Here is a 23,015-nt window from a genome sequence, read left to right as displayed (position 1 = left end):
AAAAGAAAACAAGTTTGAAAGTAAAACGCCCACAAACGTTTGAACATCCTTCTTTAAACCCACTCATTTTTCACTTAATTACTCACACTCTCAGTGTACTCTTTTGGAATTTCTGCAAATCTGACAGGTGTTGAGTGACTTCTGGATACATGTGATGCAGTTTAGTATTCCGGGGTCGAACTCACTCGCCCGGTTGTCAAATTCAAAGCTTTGACTCAGACATCAGAGCTTAGACGTTCCTCCTCTCTGCTTCTGTGTCACAACCTAACTCTCATTAAGGAGACACCTCCTTTTCCCAGCTGTGTGTAAGATTTCCTCTGCAGATATTTGGGGATTGTCTCATTAGTGGCTAACATATATCTGGTAACTGGGTTGTAGGAAATGATAAATATTTATGCAAGATATTTTAACCAGGAGAAGTCTGAATTGTTAACTGTCAGAAAATAAAGCCTATAAGTAAAAAAAAAATTAATAAAGAGATTGCAGTAAGAAGCTGTTTCTTGACAAGCCAAGGATGAGGAACTGTAACTTGCAAACTAACGGCCAGATTGGCATGAGATTTGCGTTGTACGTTCTTGCTCCAGAGATAAACTGTTAGTTTAGATGACCTTTTAACCTTTCCCTTTCTATGGCTAATATAACTCTTTTTCTAATCTATACATATACTGTATACAAGTGCAATTGTCTAGTTCATAATTTGACGTATTGAAAGCTGTAGATTCTCTTGATATTGTGATTGTAAATGAAACATGTGATGGATCAGCTCTCTTTACACCAAGTGTAGAAACATCCATCTCACTAATAATGACAGACAATTCTCTTGCATACCTTTCCCTATAGTGTATGAGCTTCATTGTTTTTAGTTAATCTGGGATGACTTTTTCACCTGACTCATGTGACTGAAGCTGTTTCATTATCCACATCCAATTAAATCTGACCCTTTTCTCTCTTTCAGAACTCGATGAATCTTCCTCCAGACAAAGCGCGACTGTTGCGGCAGTATGACAACGAGAAGAAGTGGGAACTCATCTGCGATCAGGTGGGCATCAATCTCTCCACTCTATGATACGGTGCCATGCAGTGCTGTGCAAGTCAACGCACCATCGCTGCATAATTACCAGACTCAGGGGGAAAACATTTTAATAGTTAGGTCAAGGTTCACAGTTGTATGGCTTTCAAGTGGTGAGTTATGACACTCATCAATTAATCAATAAGCCTTTGATAGAGAAAGTGATTCTGTATCTCCTATCTCACCTAGCTTCTGCATATGTTATCCACTGTGTGCCTTTATCCTTTACACACTGCCCAGGCGTGCCTGGTCAAGAGAGTAAAGCGACGTCGCAGGGCGCAAACATCAGTTGGCCGGTTAGAGCACTCAGTCGTTTATTGGCGTCAGCTCTGCGTGTAGGAAATAACAGAGGGTGCACGTTGTGCAGCGAGCTGTGATCTGAGTGCTTCACTCAGCCTGCAACCTCCATGACAGAGAGTTTTTCTGCCTCTCTGAGTGGAGAAGAACAAACTGAGATGAGATCAAGACCACCACCAACTCAAACTGTATTGATAGCCACTGACCCTGAAGGGAACGGAGCAAAAGGGAGCCCCCCACGCTGATGACCAGCATTCAGAGATCCTCTTTCAGTTTGAAGTGGACCTGAAGTGAAAATAGTTGGTTTCCCTTTCATTGTCAGTGAAGCAGTTTCCAAAAACATTTCCCAGAAGTCCTCTCACACTCACACCGAAAGAGAACAAAATGCAAATGAAGCATGTCCATGTGAATCCCTGTTATCTATGTTTAAAACGAACACATCACCATTAATCATTTGCTAGTCGATAAAGTGCCAGAGAGAAATTGACATTATGGTGTAAGACAATCCATTTTCCCCATGTTTTAACATAAAAACTTTTTTATTTCCAAACTTGTCATCCAATGTCTTTATTCCTCTCAAGCCTAAAGTCAACACAGCACACACAGCTCTTGGAGTAATGCACTTTCTGTGTCATAGCTGCAGTCAATCTCTTTATGTAACCATGGCAACAGTGATGGAGGGAGGCAGAGATGACAGGTACATCCCCTTTTGAAAAGCAAGCCCTGCAATCCCAGACAGAGGTTGAAATATATTTTTCTGGCAATTATGGGGATTTATGAAATATGGAGGATGCTTTTGATGTGAGCAAAAGGTCAAACCATCAAGAGTACAAAGAAACTTTTTTATAAGTTCATAGTTCTTCATGCATACTTGAAAGCATCCTTAACATGTGTATACACAGTGAATGGCAAATAACTGCTTGTTAGCTATTTTCATCCTCTTGTACCTCGACATTAAAATATATCCTCCCCAAGACAAACTCTTTTACGGCCATAAAGCATGTTAGAACATGTTTATATGTGCTTCTAAAAAACAGACATGCTTGCTCTATGATTTAGTCTCTTGCTATATATGTTTTTACTGCCCTCCATTCCTCACAATTATTTTCATGCAACAGGATATGTACAGCACTTGTCAACTAATTTGTTTTGCAGACACACAGATGATTCTTTATCAAAGAAACATTCAAATAGGGTTGAGCCATCTGTCTGCAAGCTCTGTTTCCTGACGCCACTGTTGTCTTTCCTGTTTTTCTGACACAGACACACTCTGGCAGTGATAAATGGGATGTTTCTGATATTACAGTGTAGTTCAGAGATTTGATCTGATCTCAGTATCTGTATACAGCGGGCGGAACAATGATGTGAACACTTTACAATACAAAAGCCTTGTAGCAAATGCTATCTTTTATGAGTTTGTCTAGACTTTCAGAGAGGAGTTTTTTTATTTTTCATCTGTATTTTTGTGGTGCTGTTAGATTTCTGTTGTTTGGCATCCCTTACATATAGTATGCAGAGGGAACACCTTACAAATAAACATACCTTTTGTCAACTGAAAAACTCCTTCACCATTGGCTTAAAATGAGCAAAAGTCTTCTATGAAATATCTCTAACTCATGTAGAATGTAGAAAAAGAAATGGCAGGTTGAAGGGAAATTGTTGAACTAAAAGAGTGCAAGTGTGATTGCGCTTTCTGGTGTGTTATCAGGTTTGCCGTCAATAAAAAAAAAGAAATTCTGAAAATTGCACACACATTTTCACCGACCCCTGCAGAGATTCAAAGCTCAGTTTCCAGTCATGGAACTTTTGCCTCATGCGATCGATCAGAAGATAGACGGTGCAGTGAACAAAGACAAAGGACGAGAGCAGAGTAGGACATCCCAGATTATAATAAATAATCCAGCCAACACCAAATAGTCAAGTTGCTTTTTGATTTCAGGGGATATAGTGTTTGTTTCAGGTTAGGAGGCTCACCTCCATTGTAAAACACTGCGTGGATCTTTGGTGTTATTTGAGCCAGATAAATTTAGAAAATACACAGTGACTCAGAAAACCCACAGTTAACAGCTTTCCTTGAGCGGATTAATGAATGTGTGACTTACTACTGCACTTATATTCCTTTAGATGTGCATCTGAAGATCCATGCATACTCTGGTATGCATTGAAAATATAAAAATGGATGATGTGCAACAGTATGTTGCCAAAGCTAGGAAGTGTCTTTAGTCTCTTTGCCGACATTATATGAAGAATACATATCCTCAATGGCGTGCTCTCAAGCCTCTCAGTCTCTGTCACGGTGTAGTGTGGTAAATAACTAAACAGAACCATTCATGCTGCCGTGGTGTGGAGCTCAGCCTGATCCAAATACTGTTTCCCGCTCAGCTCACCGATCCAAATCCAGCACTAATCTCTCGTATTAAATTTAGAGAACAAGCAAGAGGGGATTTGACCTAAAACCTGTTCCTGTCTGTGAACATAAGACATGTACGCACACAGCCACACACGTGTTTAGACACAATCCCCCAGGCAGGTTATGCTTTACAGCACATTAAAGCTCATCATTATCATTAACAGCAAGATCGTTCATGATCTCCTCTCGTCACATCTGAGGAGTTCATCAACTTACTGCTCTCATCTACATGCCTGTCAGCTAAACAAAACCTCTAATGTTAAGTTAAGTAAATATGATGACAGTTCATGTCGTGCACAACTCTTCCTCGAACAAACATTACATTTGTAATCACAGGACAGTAGAACTGTCCTTCAAGCGCTATTCTCAAAGGGAACACAATTATACTTAAATGGTTTTCTGAGTAGCAAAGTGATGCTGATCTCCAGTCAGGTCTTCATCCTACAAAGGCGTGTGATTTCCAGGAATCATTGTTGTTATTTTCTAACCGCCTCATAAAGTAGAAGATAATCTAAGGTTCCCACCAATTGACGGATGACTCATGATGACTGTAGTTTACTCAATCCGATGGCTTAACAACTGTTTATCTTATACTGGCAATAAGTAAGACTTGTGAGGGTGTGATTTGTCTTACTATGTTATGTAAGGCCACAATTAAAAAGGCTACATAACTGCCTGAAATCAAAGCTAATTTCATAATTTTACAGTAAGTGTTACTTCTGTTCTTGTTACTGCAAAGGTTTGCAAATGTTTACCTCTCTCTGTCATTCTCTTCTTTCTCTTGTCTTGTTTTCCTCTTCTTTTGCTCATCTCACTCTTTTTTTGTCCCCTTGTTTTTGACAGGAGCGATTCCAAGTGAAAAACCCTCCTCACGCGTACCTCCAAAAGCTGAGGAGTTATCTAGACCCTGCAGTCCCAAGAAAGGTGAGTGCCCTCGCTAATACGTCATCCTGTTCCTCTGCCGCAGCTTTTCCTTTTCCCTCTGACCCTCTACAATCACTTGTCCAGGATATCCTAACAGCTGAGGAAAGATTGCATACATGGCTTTTGGGGCAGACAGCTTGGGAACTAAAGTTAACAGTCAACAGTGTGACTTAGTGAGAAAGAAGACGGTTGTTTATCTGGAACGCCCAGGTTTGAGAAACCATTAAATTAGACACTGAATCCTTACCGATCCCTTGTGGGGCTGTTCTGTGGCTGAAAGCATGCTTTGAACTCTCTGTGAGGAAGAGCAACGTGAAAAACACACAGTAAGAGTTACTTGAAGGCAGAGGAGAGAATGATAGAATTTACAGAGAGGCAGACAGAGAGTTCTAGTTTGCTAATTTCAGCCAGGAGATATCAGAAGTGTCTTAGCTACATGATAAATATGTTCTTATGTCATCTGTTTCCCTGGCTACTTGGAAGGGAGCAGCAAAGAGTAAGAGGAGGGGCTCCATGAAGCAAAGTATCAGCCAGCCTTAACTCTTTGCCAAAGTGAAGTCTTTTTGGCCTGAGAGAGCTGTGGGGGACAGGGCTGGGAGACCAATCTCTGTGATAAACAAATTAACCAATAAACTCTGCCAGAATAACAACAAATCGCTGATTAATTCAATTGGCACTGACTGAAGTTAAGATTTTTTACATCACAGTATGCCAGCTGGAGCAGCGTGAACAGAGCTTTATTAACAGGGGCAAAAAGAGAACAACATATAGATACAATAACTACTGCAAATCAGAGCACACATGCAAACACTGAGCTGTTGACTTTCATTTCTCCTGCTTGATTTGATAAGAAAATGCAAAAATGTGTCGTGCTGCATATCTCGTGTGTGATATGGTTCAGAGCTGCTTTATTGATGTGCAGTGATCAGTGATTCCCAAATGGTGTAACCTCAGTTGTTGTTTTTTTCCCAGGGATACATGGAAAGATTGAGGAATGAATTTTACAACAATAGTGAAACTTTTTTTTTCTCGTGGTCATTAATTAAGTAATTCTTCTTCTTTTTTTCTTCCAATTAAAAAAATGTATCCACACATTGAGTCAGCTATAACACCTGGACACCATGTGTTGCTTTATGAGTTTTTGAGTATGAGAACTGTGTTTAACTGTGTGAACATATAACTAATAGTGCCAAATAACATACAGGTGGGAGCACTGGTCTCTGAGGCTGCTTTACTCCTTTGGTTCTGATGCCTAATGTAATGCCTGATAGATTACACACATAGATCTGATAAAAGCAGGAAGCAAGTGCAGACTGACGCAGGTTGAAGTAGACTAAACCCTGAAAAATGTCTAAAGCGTGATTAAAACAGTTTGTGCTTGGACAGCGATAGTGTCAAGGTTGGAGACGCAGGCTTGTTGACAGCTGATTTGGATATCTAGAGTGGCTGTGATTATAACTATTCCTCTTCCCTGCTTCTACACCTACTGCTGAAGTCTTTTTGAGCAAGGCCTGTCCAACTGCCCCATGGGAGATAGTTGGTGTCCGTCAGTATGCGTAAGAGGACTCCTTTGCAGAATTCCTGTCCCATTAAGAGATTTAGGGTGGCTGCACTGGATATATTAATGCGTATTGTGCAGTTGGGAATGTTAAAATGTGATAATTGGAAGGATCAGTCCCATGTTAAAAGATTAGTTTGACATACTCACTTTTTCTTCCAGCCCATGTGTGCGTGTGTGTTAAATATAAAGCTACAGCAAGGAGACTGTTAGCTTAGCTTAGCATAAAGACTGGAAACAGCTAGCCCTGCTCTATCCAAAGTAATCATCCTGTTATATCCATACAAAAATGCAGTGTAAATACACAACACGTTTTATTAGCTTTAGAGGTGCTAGTAGGTGGGTCTTTTTCACCCCTGGTCACAACCAGGCGAGCAGTTTCCTCCTGTTTTCAGTCTTCTGAACTTACTTTTAGAAAAAGCGTATAAGTGTATCTGCCAAAACTTTCTTGAAGTAGATGGTAACCATGTTTAAAGCTCTCTGGGTGTAAACACTCAACATGTTCATGGCTTAAGAGCTTTAGACAGACTAGACAGCATACACTAATGTTTGTTTGTCTACAAAAGCTGAATCACATCCACCCTCTTTTTTGATTCAACTCATCTGTGGCTGCATGACTAACTGGTTGTTGGGTCTATATTAAACCTCTCTAGATGGGGCAACTTTTGCGGGACATGCCCAAGCCTCTTTTTGTTTATCTACAAACTCGTTTTCGGAAATACTTGTTTTTTTTGGAAAATCATCCTGGTGGAAGTTTATGCCTCATCCTATTCCTGGCCTTGATCAAAGACTTGAAGCAGACGAGGAGACAGGAATTTCATGAGAAAGTAAAGTGAGAAGGGCAAATGAGAGGGAGGGAAGGAGGAAGACTCAATAATAATGGTGAGGGGGTAGAAGGGGGAGAAAGAGATGGACCGAGAATGAGGGAGAGACAAAAAAAGAAGAACGAGAGAGCACGGAGGAAAATAAAGAGTTATGGGCTTCTTTCTACATTCCTGCTCCATCCCCCTTTTTCTTCAAACTCAAAACAATTGCCACTTTGTGCCGCTGTGAGAAAGCTGGAGGTCATTGCCTCTGCTTTCCATAGGCAGGCTCCGGTGCATTCCTCTGGACGGCTCCCAGCCAATAGGCAGCCAAGGAGGAAGAGCTGCAGTCCAACTAGTCCCCAAGAATGTATCAGACATTGATTTGTTTCCAGGATGACCCCTCATGAGCTCACACTCCCCAAAATCTCTCTTTTTTCCCCCTCCCTCCTGTCCATACTGTCTCTCTTCTCTCACTTCCCCCTTTCACTGCTCCCTCCCTGTCTCCTCCTCCTCCTCCTCCTCCTCCTCCTCCTCTTCTTCTTCTTTTCCGTCATGCGGTCCTCACCCTCTCCCCCCATTGTCGGCTACTCTCTCTTCCTGCTCTCTCTGCGTCGCAGCTGGTAGTACTTAAAAGTGTGGAGTGTAGGGCGTTTGGTGGGAGAAGAAGAAGAAGAAAGAGGAGAGGGGGGGTGCCTCTGGGAGCCTGCGCAGTACCCCTAAATATGCTCTGCTTTCCACACAAACACACAAAGGGCTCCACCCTAATAAAAACACTCTGTTTCTCATCTCCTCATGTGCCAAACAGACATCGCCCAAGCCCAAAGACACCGCCGACTAGAGCGAGAGAGAGATGGCTATGGGAACCGCTCTCTTCTCTGTGGATGTTAATAATAGGCTAACACGGGGCTGAGCTCTGTTTCCTCCCTCATACGAACGCATGATGGAAAGTGACCAGGCCCTCCAACTCTGGGTGGATACTTTTCTTTGACTGTAGCTGGAAAAAAGTGCATTAAACCCCGAAACAAAATATCACAAACCTTTTTTAATGTTGATGTAGACATTTTGACAGGGAGATCATTATTAGAGCTAGTCTAGACGATTATTTTCCAGATTCATCGATTAATTGCCTGGTCTATTAAATGTCGGAAAACAGTAAAACAAATGTTCATCCCAGTTTTCCAGAGCTCCAGGGGACATCGTTGTCTGACTAAAACTCAAACATATTCATTTTACAAGGATATAAAAAAGAGAAAAGCTGTTATATGGGAATTTTCTGGCATTTGTGCTTAACAAATAACCATTATTATTGATATAATAAAAAAAATAGTTGATCAACTTATTGTTTATTTTTTTCAGCTTTCATGATTATTTCATAATTGTCACGATTATTTAAAATGTCAGTATTTTTGATTGGACTGGGTCTCAATAATGTTTTACACTTAACAAAAAAATAGTTGAACATTTTTTATATTAAAAAAGTCTTTATTGTTGTATTTTCCCATAAAAATATATATGACAGTTAATGTGTTTGATTTGCATAGATTTTTTTTTATATGAAAATAACTCTCCTCTTTGATACAACAGTTTCGATCTTTCTCATCAGGGATTTCTTTCTCTTTTTTGATCCCGACCGATCACTCACTCTGCTTCTCTTGTTGCTGCGGTTGTGCAACAGCCTGAAGGGCCTTTTATTTGTTTGGTCTTGCAGATCTCCTCTTATCAGAAGCTGAAATCAAAGAGAAACACCGCTCTTGTTCTGTTGTTTTCTGTTTCATTTATCGGCAGTTCATACCTTCATGCATGTCGTTCACACACGCTCACTCTCTCATAGCGGTAGCCACAGTAACAGGACAGAGAATGTGTGTGCATATACATATGTGTTTGTGTGGCTGCTGGTAGAGCTTGGGAGGTAACCAATAAGGTTACTTGATTTTATCACAGTGCTACCAGGAGGGATTACTGCTTTATAAAAAACCAACGTGAGCAAACAAGATAACAGGAACTACTCCATATTCACAGTTTCCACTGAGTCAGCTCGCCTTGTCTGTTAGCCTGTTGAATGGTTACTGGCAAGCAAAAGGCCCACTTAAAAAATCATATGAGATCAACCCCAATCCCAACTCTTTATTTTGTAATCAGTGCAAGGCTTGCTTACTTTCACATTTGAATGTCACTGTGGTTGTGTCTGTTTTGTCTGACCTTTCTGTCAGAGAAAGTTTTTTCCAGCCAAAACATCGCTGGGCTTCCACTTGATGATTTACAGTTGAACTGGTACGATGAAATATTAACCTCCTCCCCCCTTCCCTCCTTCCCTCCATTTTTTCCTTCCACAGAAATTCAGACGGAGAGTTCAGGAGTCCACTCAAGTCCTGAGAGAACTGGAAATATCGTTGCGGACCAATCATATAGGGTGAGTCACTCTAGGATTGTGTGAAGCTTGTAAAGGGTTGAATGTCCCGGACCTGGTTATATTAGATTCAGGGGGAATAGTCTGACATTCCAGACACCCGGAGACGCAGACGTTTACACTAACCACCACCATCACCACCATCCCCCAAACTTCTCAGTGCTCCGGCCTAATATTACACAGAAAGCCATGTGGCGATGGAGAAAAAGATGAATCAATTGATTGTTTTGGGCGGTTGACATGTAGTAAACGGCCTGTGGAAGGAAAATATATTTGCTGCCCAACTTGGTACATTAGTGTTTCAGCCTGCCGACCTAAAGAGGCCTTATTGTAGATGTTACAGAAGAGATCATGATTTCACAACAGATAAAATCTCAGTGGCATTCATGTGTAATTCCAGGTCTTCCAGGATAACAAGCCTCAGCCTGCTGCAGTTGGTATTGATTCATCATTAAGTCATCGTGAAGGAGAGATCAATATCTCAATGAGCGTCACACAATGCCTCAGTGTTTCGTGTGGATACAGATCACAGGCCCTGTCTCTGTGACTACAGACCCTGATAATTAAAGACTGTGATGGATTAGTCAACATCACTAATATAATAATGCATTCTGGGATCTGTAGGATCCAGACTCCTTATTTATCAAGGCAGCTTTTAAACAAATTAAGATACACCATGACGATAGAAAATTATAAAGTTTCATGTGATGGTCAAATAAAGAATGGCAGTCCACTCTGTCCATTCTTGAGTTTGAATATGTTGTGCAATGCTCTTTTAACTACATGTTTTCGAAATTGATGAATCTGAATCTAGACTTAAACTATTTTAATCATCACATACATACATGAAACCTATCGCTACGCATTACGGCACAGGGGGCTGCTGTAACAGTGTCTCTCTCAAGGACGCTTGGACATGTGGATAGGAGGAGCTGTGGATCAAACAACCAACCTTGTGACTAAAGGACAACCTGCTAAAGGACAGCATGGTTTAAGCACAACAATGTGCATAAATGCAGGATTTTTTGGTAGGAATGAGGATGAGGTCTAGCAGCTGGTAGGGGTGTTTTAACTTGGGCGGTCACAAGAGACATGAAAGAGGCAGCTATGGCGAGCATCCACTGGCCACAGATTATGACAAAAAAAGACACAGAGATACGCTGCTGACACAACCATCACCGGACCTCTAATACGCATACATGTAATCTAAACAACATCCTTTAATCCCTCTGTGTCTCTCGTATTTCCTCCCGCCCAAACACATATGACTGGACCTCAGTTTTTGTCTACTTCACTGACTCTGACACAAGTCATCCCATGTTCCCGACAACACCGTCTCCCACACTCCCACACACTGTTTACACACTCTGATCAGATTCTGCTCTTCGAAACCAAAATAAACTCCGACCACATCCAGAGACGATGTCCATCTGGCTAACCTGTTGAGGCATTGTTTACATGGATTAATTCCTTTTAGAGACCGTATGTTGGTAAACTAGATTACATAAATAATCTACCTAATCTAGATTAGACAAAGCATTACCACTATGGCAGAGGGACAGGGAGAGAGATTGAGATAGTACAGGGAGGAGGGGATGGGGGTTCCAAGGGAGCAAGATGTCACCCACTCAGACAGTGAATAGTGTCTGCTTCTTTTCAGAGGTGAAACAGAGAAATATATCTACCAATGCAGGCTGTTAATAATGGGTAGATTGTCTGCTGATGATAACCCCGGCTCGCTGCCTGTTTGCTCCTCACATGTTGCTCGGTGGTCAGCAGCATGTGGTGAATGGGATGATTGTTAGTTAGTGTCCTGCGGTAATGATTACCATGTGGCCCGACAAGCCCTTTTTTTAAAAACACGACAGGCCCCACCAGGCACCGCTTTACTGGACGCTCTCGTTATTCCTACTCGCTCCCATGCAGTCACACCACAGGGGAGCCGATATAGAAGCAGCTAGTTGATTTTTAAAGCAGTTTAACCTTAAGCCTTCATCAACACAGCACCACTCAAAAGCCATGGCCACGTGTCATTATGTTTATGCCCTGCACATTTCTCTAATCACCAGTGAAATGCACCTTAATGGGAAGCTATTGAATAATGATGTTCTGTGACTCAGCTCACATTGCTTACAACTTTGGAGGGAGAGCAGCAATTGCCAAAGGGAGTAAGAGCTTTCCCTGTGAGAAGCTGGGCTTTTTCTGTGTAGAATAATAAATGAAAGCATGCCGAGTGCTGAATGGCTGGCCCACTTCAGTGTCTGTAAGAAAGGTGAGAATGGGCTTTGGATCATTCTGGGTGCTTGTCTCTACCACAATTATAAAACATGTGGTAGGGAAACAAACAGAGAAATGAGGTAGACTCACTAATGAGATTCGGTATATGTGTGTGGACGCCTGTGCTTTTGCAAACACATGGATGGATATGTTTGCTGCTTTGAGCCAGAAAGCTTTGAAGTTTCTCAAATGGGTCATTGCAATTCTTCTTGGCAAAGGGAGGTAGAAATTAAGGGAGAGAGGGTGAATGGTCTGAAAACATCACTGTACCAACGTCAGGTTTGGTCAAAGCCTGAGTAGAATGTTATTATACACTATATACTACAAAATAAGAATCTTAAAAATATCTTAATGTCACTGTAACAGCAAGTGATTTTCCAAATCTAGGACCAAATACATTTCTGTGCTGTTTGTGTATATAAAATGTTGTTATTGTTGTGATTCTGAGTCATGTCGATTAAAATGTCATGTTAAACATTGCTAAATGTTGTCGAAATGTGCAGGCACAATTCATTATAAACCTATTTACAAAAAAATGGGCTGGGAAAAGAAAAGAGGTTAAAGTTTAGCGCTACCCATTAATTATGAAGCATCTGTTGATGTTTCTTTCCAGATAAGAGACAAAAGAATATCAAAGTCTTCAAGTTTGTCGATCAAAACAACAGAGATGAGTTTTTTAGCTGTGATTAACCCAAAGGAGTTGAGTTTTTCTTGAAAACAATTCAACTCAGAAACTCACAATATTATAGAAGCTGGTTGTGGTTTAACTGCTAATCCAGTATATTTAAACGTGTGCTCTTTCTAGAAAATAATTTCAATGATTTTGATAAGAGTCTGTGTGCTGATAAACTTTTGTCCTTCTCTCCTCAGGTGGGTGAGAGAATTCTTAAATGAGGAGAACAAAGGTCTGGACGTGCTGGTGGAGTATCTTTCTTTTGCACAGTATGCCGTCACGTAAGTCCCTCACAGTTCTTTCTCTCTATATCACTATACTCTATATTCAGAAATGACAACCAGCATAATGCTGCTATTCTGCACAGCCGCTGATGCATCTCCACCACTGCTACGGCTGCTTTCTGGTTGCCAGACAGACTGAGTCACTCGGGGCCCATTGCTTACACATTGGCACTGTGTGTTATACCAATCATAGGCTCCTATTCATAGATTGATGGTGTGATTATTAGTCAGTCACAAGGTCCTTGTTCTGGGCCAAAGAGCCACGCAGTTAAATGTTTAATTCACCCTCCCCACTTCACCATTAGTTATTATGGTCTGTCCACATTATGAATGGTTACCCGTAAAAGTGTGTTTACACTCAGTACCAACTCAGCAGCATATAAGAGTAATGAAAACAATCTAAAAACTGAAATGGATCATAACTGGTATGCCATAACTACCGGTTCTTTCCAAGGTTTCTGCCAAGAACCATATAACGTGAGACATTTTGCTTAACTATCATGTCCAAACCAAAAACCTAAAATGACCAACTAGGGTTCCTTGAAAATGTTTTGTCTATGTTAAGTGTAAAAACCTCAGATAATTGTATTTACATTGTTTTTTTGTTTTCTTTTATTGTTCAAAATGACTCATACTGGCTTCAGATATCCACTACAGTACTACTAAATATTCACCACTACAGGGTTTAATGTTTCTTATTTTATGTCTTGTTTTCATGTTGCAACAGGTTCGATGGAGACTGTGAGGAGAACAACCCAGAGGCTGCTATGGATAAGTCTAAGCCCTGGAGCCGCTCTATAGAAGACCTGCATGGAGGAGGCACCTTGTCGTCTTCCATCACTGGGAACAGCATCACACGTGCTGGCCGACATTCCACGATACGGTATGATACACACACACACATCGATGGTTGAGAAGATTCACCATTACCCATGTGTGTTTGTGTGATTTGTAAGTGTTTACAGCTAATTTTGACTCTCAGAGTTCTTTTCTCCCCCCTAGTCAGCTAGTGTTCAGCCGGAGCAGTGTGGTTGTATTGTGATTATTTTGAGAAGTCATGCTTTTCATATGATGCCCCTTTTATGTAGTCATGAGGTCTGTAAGACTTTAAATAGCTTAAGACACATTTGTGCAGCAGGAGGCAAAAACCTTGTCCTTGTGTGGAATTTTAGGATTGAAGTCAGGCTGGTTTTGCACATGATTGTGACACATGATTGACAATAGTTCTTCTTGTGACAGACGTTGCACAATATTTTATGGACAAAATCTATTTTCTTTTTTATAAACTCCAAACAGACCCTTTTAACTCTAAATGCTATGCACAAAGGATTTAATTTCATCAACCCATGCTAATATATATATGCTCTGAAGCACAAATCCCATTCAGTTGTGCATTATTTCTCTAATCCGTCGCTCCATTGATGTTTCGGTACAGCACTCCCCCTGACTTCTGTGACTTCTAATTTGTTCTAACTTGAACTCTTTGTACACAAAGAGCACTACTGATTTAAAGACACATGTCTTTTTAATATGATCTTTGCATGATAATCAATTAATTTGTCTTCTATCGCCTATTGTCTCAAAAGTACTTGAACTAATACATGTGAAAGACTAGCATGTTCTTTTTTCTCCCTTCTAATCCAAGATTGTCATAACTCATAGAAAGTCATAGATCTGAAAGGTGTGTCCTGTTCCTGAAGCCACACCTATTACCCTGTTAAACAGCTTTTCAGTTTTGTAATATCAACCCATCACCAGACAGTCAGGACTTGTTTCATCCTTATAAACATATACTTAATCCGTGACTCATTGACGGATATTTCATTGGTACGCCTATAATATCAATATTGGCCCATAACTGACTCTGAATCTGTCTCCTTCGGATGTACTCCTGTATCATCATCATGTAGAGTGTGTCAAACAGGTCAGAGTATCTTCTCACTGTCTCCTCTGTTCTGTCTTGGTGTTCCTCCATAGTCATCTGCTCCTCTGTCTGCCAGTCTTCGACAGCAGGCAGGTCTTGGGTCTCTCTGAGCTTTCTACAGCTTTAACCCTGCATCCCTGCTCCCTGCCAAGACACACACACACACACACACACACACACACACACACACACACACACACACACACACACACACACACACACACACACACACACACACACACACACACACACACACACACACACACACACACACACAAACTCCCCCTGCCTCATTGTATTTTATACCTCCCTGCTGGCGCTGCCCAGCTTATTTGTCCCACTGTCTGTGTCAGGGATGTGAATTATTTGTACTGCCAGCCTCCCCCCCTGCGCTGGAGACTGAATTCTCCTTTCCTTGGAGCAAATGTTCTTTCTGCACTCATTGTTCTTGTCTGTGTGCCTGTGTGCTGCTTGTGTGGTTCCCTAAATGCCATTCTGTGCAGAAGCTGGCCTAGTTTCTACAAAAGCCCTGTAAAAGCTTTTACTAGGCTTAGGTAGCCTCCAAACATCTTCTGTATTTTGGATATCCGTTCTCCTTGTTGATAAGAGATGTCTCACTAATTATGAAGCATTTGCTCTGGTGGTTCTATAAATTCATAAATGTCCATTATACAGAATATTTGCCCCCTTTTTGTGTTTATCTTTAGATTAGCTTTAAATTAGAATATTGTAAACTCAATAACTGCAAACAAACTGGTGTCAAAATACTATTTGTATGTGTCTTCTTTTACTGCCACCTTGAAGGACACCAAGCACGCTGAGCTGTCCAAAGTGCTCTGAAATTAAACGGTATGGAATTTGCTAGAAATTTCTAGCTGCGTTAGACCTGTCTTTTGCAGTTATACTGTAGTTATAGTTGTAGTGTTTGATGTTGTTCTGTGGTGTTTTTTAGGAACATGCTCTGTTGTTTGTGGTCGTGCCATTTTGTGAAAATGGGCAGGATTTCTTTTTGTTTTCATGTTTTGTAACTAGGTCGTTAAACTCTGGACGGCTCAGAACTTTCTCCCGCTTCCTCTCACACCTCTCACCTATTTTCTTCCTCCTGTTTCGGATGCCTTGTTTCCCCCGAGTCATATTTGATTCGCTGTGTTGTGTTATATAAGTTGAATAACTTCAGACGAGTTAAAGCAGGTCAATGAATTTTGCTGGTATTATATCATCCCTTATCATAACCTTTGTTTGAGATTAAGAAATATCGTTACTCATTTCCTCCCTAGGGTGCCACACCTCATGTTGTATGTTGATTAACTAGTAGATGAACTCCTTTTTAAGATTTTTGCTGCTATGAGAATCTGTAGCAGCAAAGCAGTGTCACCTGAATTGACTGCAATTATGTCAGCAAACTTATCTTGTGCACGGCTGGCACCACATCCTGCTGAACACATGTAGAATGCTGATAATTACAAAGATACACAAACTCACCAACAACAATTTCAAGGCATGATTTACTGTTTTCCATCTTATTTCGATGGGAGCCTGCCTTATTAAAAAAAGTTCTATCTTTGTCTTAAAATGGCTGACTTTTCCATGAAAGCTCTACTCTTTTTCAGACAAACACACACACACACACACACACTCACACACAAATGCCAGGTTGTGACTCACACAAGAGTCACGCTTTTAGGCAGGGCAGCTGATGCGAATCGGTGTGTCTGTCAGTGGCCTGAAGGCACATTTCTCCTCAGAACTCAGGCCGGTAATTGAACCTTGTGACGAAAGTCTGAGAATAAACAGTTTTGCTCTGACTTGCTATGCATATTATTAAGCAATACTGCTGCTCCAGCATTTCTCTTTGTTTTGTGAGAGCTGCACCAGGAGAAAAGGCCTTGTTTTTGTCCACATAAAGCTGCACAATCAGTGTGCTGCATGCAAATGAGTGGCTTCTGTTGTGATAGCTGTAAGTGATATCTTTGTGAAGGACATAAAATTAAAACAAAGGGGGAATCCCGTGGCCCCTGGCGAGGCTGTAGATTATAAGATGTATAAGGTGGCGTGGCAGTTTAACAGCCTCCCTATGTGAAGGAGGTGGTGTGAGATGGAGGCTTATTCGCAAATGGCATCTGTTTACTTATTTAATCGGGCCTCCCTCACTCTTGTTTGAATTCCAAAGCTCATGGACTCAACACTTGTTTCAGTCAAACCCTTTCCTATTATCACTAAATTGTTTTGTCTTTTCTATAATTATTTGTAGCAGCAACACACTGCCGAGCCGGAGAACTCTGAAAAACTCCAGACTGGTCTGCAAGAAAGACGATGTGCACGTCTGCATCATGTGCCTGCGTGCCATCATGAACTACCAGGTCAGCCCTCTGCACTAAAGCACACTTATCTAACTGAAGCTAAATTCAATTTGCTCCACTGCTGGTTCTCTATGTTTCATTTGATATGCAGAGGAATGCACCTCTTGTTTTTTTCAGTGGCTCCTCATCCCTGTTAATTGGCTAATTTGTCTCCGTCCTTCTCCCTTATGTTTGTTTTTCATCTCCCAGTATGGCTTCAACATGGTCATGTCTCACCCACATGCTGTGAATGAAATTGCACTAAGTCTCAACAATAAAAACCCAAGGTGAGTTAAAACAAAACCTTTTTCCAGATAAATAATGTGTTTGCTCTCAATCTAAATGAATACCTGAATGTTTTTAAGTTGCTCTTTGAAGATCCAGGAGATAAAAGTCTTAAAATTCAAGATAAATTTGTAACATATGGAGCTCGACAAATCCAGATATTTTACCAACAAAGACTGAAACACTTAAAGGAACATTCAAAGTCCAAACATTAGCCTCAGTGCACCTGCACAGTCTGATCCAGAGTGAGTGTCTTTGTTGCTGAGGGGCACATTCATCCCGACAGACGGGTCAGGGCACCGCTGGCACACTCCACTACACTGGCAGCTGCTCACTGAGACAGCAACCAGAAGGACTCACTTCTTGTGTGTGTGTGTGTGTGTGTGTGTGTGTGTGTGTGTGTGTGTGTGTGTGTGTGTGTGTGTGTGTGTGTGTGTGTGTGTGTGTGTGTGTGTGTGTGTGTGTGTGTGGGGGTGGGGGTGGGCGGGTGGATGGGTGGGTGGGTGTGTTTTCACTTTGTGCCCAGAGGCACAAGGATTTCCTCAAAAGTGGATGTGAAACCACTCCACATCACCTGTCACATACTGTCTCATCCAGGCAGAGAAATCCTGCACACACACACACACACACACACACACACACACGCACACACAGGCACTGGGCCTGAAGTATACATTTTTTATACCTGCCTTTTTAATCATCTTGGATAAGTTGAAAATGTGGAACTCCTTTATTCTTTTTCTTTAAAGTTGTTACAAAACTTTTTTCAAGTTATTTAAAGTTTGTTCAAGTCGTTGATTAATATTTATAAAATAATTATATATTTATGTATTAACTTCAAATATATTTATTGTTATCAACGACACGTAGGTCCATTCTACACAGCGGTTTCAGCATGGTGGGATCTTTACACTGTCTTCCACTTTGTTCGCTCCTTGTTAAAGTCCAGGTTTGACACAAAGCCGACACCTGTCATTTTCTAACCATTCCCTCCTTTATTTTTCTCCCTGTTTTACAGAACTAAAGCTCTGGTCTTGGAGCTCCTGGCGGCAGTTTGTCTCGTGAGAGGAGGCCACGAAATTATTCTCTCTGCGTTCGACAACTTTAAGGAGGTACGAGCTGCACGGCGAGGGGAAGTGGGGTCCGAGGAGATGTCATTACATTTCAACTATGCAATTTTCAAACAGTGACTCAGCCCTGGTGGAATGCTTCCCCGGCAGATGTCAAACCATCAGATTCCACAGGGTAGCATCTAGTAATGAGCTCTTAGTCAACAGATTATAGACACACATTTAGCTGCATAGCACAGCAGGACCCAGTCCAAAAAAAAAACCGGATACAAGTGTGTTAACTAGATTTCAGACACGTCAAAGCTCAGAAAAAGCAGAGAGAAAGATGCAACAGTCAGCCTAGCCTAACCCCTGTCTGTCTGGATGAGGTATTCTGGCAGCTTGAGAAAAGAGTGGGAGGTTTATGATGGAGCAGGCGGTAACAGCAGCCCCATTTTGTAACACACTGTATGCCCCTGCAAAAAATGGGCCGACTGCAGTTAATGCAATATTTACACCCCTGAATGAAATATTGAGTGTTGCTCTCAGTGGCATCGGCATTAGTGGGAGTATAAGGCTTAGGGAGATCGCAGCTTCTCTAATGACATAAGGGGTAGTGTCATGATAGAGGAGGCTGCTGGAAGCATTTGAGGACTCACTCACATTTCTCACTCATTGTAGTGTAAAGGCAGTTTTTTGTTGTTTTTCTTTTCTATTTAAAAAGCGTCATTTGATCTAGTTTGCTAAGTGACTTATATATCCTGTGTTTGATGAAAGGGCTGCAAGCTGAGAGTGGAAACATTATTCAGAGGTTTTTGGATACACACCCGTCGTCTTCCTCCCCCCCCTTCCTTCTCAATTCTTCATCATGCTCCATCTCCCTCATTGCCCTCCAGATGAACTGTCTGAACTGCAGAGCATCTCTCTCTCTCTCTCTCTCTCTCTCTCTCTCTCTCTCTCTCTCTCTCTCTCTCTCTCGCTCTCTCTCTCTCTCTCTCTTTTTTATCTGTCTCTGTTCTGTTCTGTCTCCCACATTCTAGTACAGATAGGCAGAACAAAAATCTCAAAGTTGTACCACAAGCCACATTGAACACAGATGCGCTGTGTACATTCGGCAGCAGTTCATGAATATGTTAACGTGTTTATGAGGTAACAGTCACGGCTAAATTTCAAAGGAAGAGCATTCATCTCTAGTGTCAAAAGCACAAAAATGAACAGTGAATTTGGAATGTTCTTGTTTCAGGCCCTGGTTTGTGGGACTTAGCAGGAGTTGGGGGTTTCTTTTATGCAAATCAGTGATTGCTTGCATAAATAAATCACCTTGGGTTGCTCTCTTAATCTAGACTCCACTAAATACAATGATTAAGAAGTTGTTTGTTTTGCAGGTGTGTGTGGAGACACAGAGGTTTGAGAGGCTAATGGAGTATTTCAAGAACGAGGACAACAACATTGACTTCATGGTATGTTCACACATACACACAAACACACACACAAACACTTAGTCCTTATGACTATTGAAGTCCTACATCCCAAGGAAAACCACATATGGCTTGTGAAGGTTTTTGAGTGAAGGATGTCTCTTTCTCATCAGTATGGAGCCTGTAGATTAGTGTTTAACAAACTTCTTTTCCTGTGTACACACTTTTAAAAAAAAAAAGACAAATCATCGCAACCCAATTCACAATAGGCCTTATCTATATGTGTAAAAGAACGTTGGATTTTCCATATTACATTATATTATCTAATAGGTTGAACAGCCATTTCGACCAGATATACATTTAAATCACAACTTTGTTTTAAGCATGTGTGATTGAAAACATATGCTCATGTTTACTACTCTGTAAATGACACCAGATAAATACATTTAGGTGGAGTTAACAGATTCTGCTACTTTTCCTCTAATCAGTTAAACAAACACGATGAAAGCAAGCCTTTCAGATGAGATTCAATGTTATAAGTAGGCTACGATTATCAGAACACTACGAACATTCAGACCCTCTCATGTTGCTCAGAGGTGTTCTGCAGATATAAACAAAGGACTATTTATCTGGCAACCCTAATCAATTATCCTGCGACCCACCAGTGGGTCCCGATCCAGTCTTTGAGAATGATTGCATTAGAGACAGTGTTTAGTTTAGCATCTAGCATACTTTAAATTTGTTCATTTTGAATACTACTGCACATGCGTCCTGATATGTTTTATTAAAAATAGCAAATGATTTCCAGTTTCACGATACACACTCACAGGGCTATCAGTGTTTGTGCAAGCCCTCTAATTTTTCTCATCACAGCACAAACTACAAATATGTGATGCAATACATCAAAGTGGAGTGCCACTAATCAAGGAACACTTGCCACACTTGATTCAGTGTGTGTGTCCATTAAGGTGTCTTTGATTTATGTGAAGCGTGTGAGTGAAAACCAACAGCTGCTGTGTTTGAATAGGACTTCAATGGGACTTCTGTCACGAGTCCACTCACGGTCCCTTGGTGGGCCGTCGTCTGACAGCAGCACTAAAGCAAACAGACTTTGTCAAAGCCGCCGTGTCGCGCCGAGACATCTGAGCTTCTTACCGGAAGTTCATTAAGCCAGTGTTAGGGTGAGAAGAAGTGTGTGCATTAGACACTAAGAGGAGATCCCCCCCCCTCCCCCCAGATCTGTTTACTCAGGCTCTCATAAGGCGGAGTTGAACTGGCTGATTTTGTTAATTTGTTTTTCCAGATCCTCTTACTCTGCTAGATAAGCCACTCTGCCATCCAAACAAGCACAGCAATGAGAATGTATACACACAATTTCAGTGCAAGCCATATAAAAAGGAAATAGATGTGATAATTAGCATAACGCCATTCTTTTTACCATGTATTGTCAGCAGGCACACACAGAGACATTATATTCAGGGTCTTTAAAACATTTAGGATTGTCGTTCACTGTATTTCATCTGTTTTTATTCTCTAGGTGGCCTGTATGCAGTTCATCAACATAGTCGTGCACTCAGTGGAGGACATGAACTTCAGAGTTCACCTACAGTATGACTTCACCAAGCTGTGTCTGGACGACTACTTAGACGTGAGTTGAGACATGACGCTGCAGGAAAAATTCACAGACAGACTGAAACCTCCTTTTCGTAATATTCAGCTCAATGCAGACTACAGGTTGTCATAACAGCACCCCAAAGACAGGAAACCACGTCGATAATGGCTTTTCCATTACTTAAGGAAAAAAATCTGTCAGTTCTGTAAATCCTTGTCTCTCGCCTCATTGCTCAGGTGAGATCAATGCTGGCCTTTGGGTCTGAGATGTTGGCCTCATGCATTGATCTGAAAAAGTAAATGTCTCCTCCCTCGCACTCCCTAACTGCCTTGCTCTTAACATCACAGCATTTCTTTTTGTGTGGATGTTTTCCAGAAAATAAAGCACACAGAGAGCGATAAGCTGCAGGTTCAGATCCAGGCCTACTTGGATAACGTGTTTGACGTGGGAGCCCTTCTGGAGGATGCAGAGACTAAAAACGCTGCCCTGGAGCGAGTGGAGGAGCTGGAGGAGAACATGTCGCATGTGAGAGCCCTCGACTGTTTTGATTTTTACACATATATATATTAAAGTGATGTAAAATGCTTTACATCACTGCCACACTAGATTTCTTTCTTGACATATTGAGTTGGATGTTTCCATCGCAATGAGTTCATGTCACATTTTCCTCCCGGCTATTGCTCTTGTAGATAACAGAGAAGCTGCAAGATACGGAGAACGAGGCCATGTCCAAGATTGTGGAGCTTGAGAAGCAGCTGATGCAAAGGAACAAGGACCTTGAAACGATCAGGGTCAGACTCTCAAACTCTAAACATTCGCATTCATCCTCCTTTAAGTATTCATTTAAGCACTAAAAGTGTTATGCCAACTGATGAAATGTAGTTTTTGGGTTGTAAGGTTTCAACTTGCATGGGAGAAATATTAAAAAAGTGATTATACAACACTATTAAACAATTCTCAACTCCCTGTCCCACACAGGAAGTCTACAAAGACACCAGCTCGCAGGTACACTCACTGCGGCAGATGTTGAAGGAGAAGGACGAGGCCATCCAGCGACAGAGCAACCTGGAGAAAAAGATCCACGAGCTGGAGAAACAAGGCACCATTAAGATCCACAAGAAGGGAGATGGAGACATCTCCATCCTGCCCTCCCCACCCTCCGGTGTGGGCGGCTTGCCGGGGGTTGTGATCGGAGGAAACGGGGCACCTGTCAGTCCAAATAACCTGGGAGTCGTAGCTGGCTCGCCGGCTCCACCACCTCCTCCTCCAGCCCCTCCACTGCCAGTGAACGGCACATGTAGGTTTAATATTAGTGCAGTTTATTAGCATGTTAGCTGTTAATCATGAAATACAGAAAGATTCGATAAGAAGTGATACTAAGCATTGAGCGTCTCTACTCTCTCCTAGTGACAAACGGACCATCATCAGCCGTTCCTGCAGCTGCTGCTCCCCCACCTCCACCGCCTCCCCCTCCACCTCCACTTCCTCCCCTAGGGTCAGCTTCACATATCTCGGGACCTCTGCCTCCGCCGCCTCCTCCTGCAGCGCCGCCGCTGCCCGGCTGTGGGACGCCCACTGTCATCATGAACTCTGGGTTAGCAGGTAAGGTCATCTGAAGGAGGAAATACACACATTAAGTTGGTGTTTGCATGTGAGTTATGTGATGAAGAATCATACTGTAAT

At 41.7% G+C, this 23,015-nt stretch overlaps 1 protein-coding gene across 2 annotated transcripts in view; it reads left to right on the top strand.

Moving 5' to 3' along the window:
- Positions 1 to 23,015, top strand: part of fmnl2a (formin-like 2a) — a 46,817-nt gene that overhangs the window by 14,877 nt on the left and 8,925 nt on the right. For both annotated transcript variants that reach the window (XM_054614763.1, XM_054614765.1), the window contains exons 2-15: positions 956 to 1,039; positions 4,620 to 4,700; positions 9,398 to 9,474; positions 12,619 to 12,702; positions 13,433 to 13,588; positions 16,881 to 16,989; positions 17,179 to 17,255; positions 18,272 to 18,365; positions 19,688 to 19,762; positions 21,258 to 21,368; positions 21,708 to 21,857; positions 22,022 to 22,123; positions 22,311 to 22,629; positions 22,740 to 22,934. In XM_054614763.1, the coding sequence (XP_054470738.1) occupies positions 956 to 1,039; positions 4,620 to 4,700; positions 9,398 to 9,474; positions 12,619 to 12,702; positions 13,433 to 13,588; positions 16,881 to 16,989; positions 17,179 to 17,255; positions 18,272 to 18,365; positions 19,688 to 19,762; positions 21,258 to 21,368; positions 21,708 to 21,857; positions 22,022 to 22,123; positions 22,311 to 22,629; positions 22,740 to 22,934 (1,714 nt within the window). The remainder of the gene's footprint in view (positions 1 to 955; positions 1,040 to 4,619; positions 4,701 to 9,397; positions 9,475 to 12,618; positions 12,703 to 13,432; positions 13,589 to 16,880; positions 16,990 to 17,178; positions 17,256 to 18,271; positions 18,366 to 19,687; positions 19,763 to 21,257; positions 21,369 to 21,707; positions 21,858 to 22,021; positions 22,124 to 22,310; positions 22,630 to 22,739; positions 22,935 to 23,015) is intronic.

Source organism: Anoplopoma fimbria, chromosome 16 (genome assembly GCF_027596085.1).
Source record: "Anoplopoma fimbria isolate UVic2021 breed Golden Eagle Sablefish chromosome 16, Afim_UVic_2022, whole genome shotgun sequence".
Lineage (NCBI taxonomy): Eukaryota > Metazoa > Chordata > Actinopteri > Perciformes > Anoplopomatidae > Anoplopoma > Anoplopoma fimbria.
Note: the sequence above shows the minus strand (reverse complement) of the source record. Positions and strands in the feature narration are given on the sequence as shown.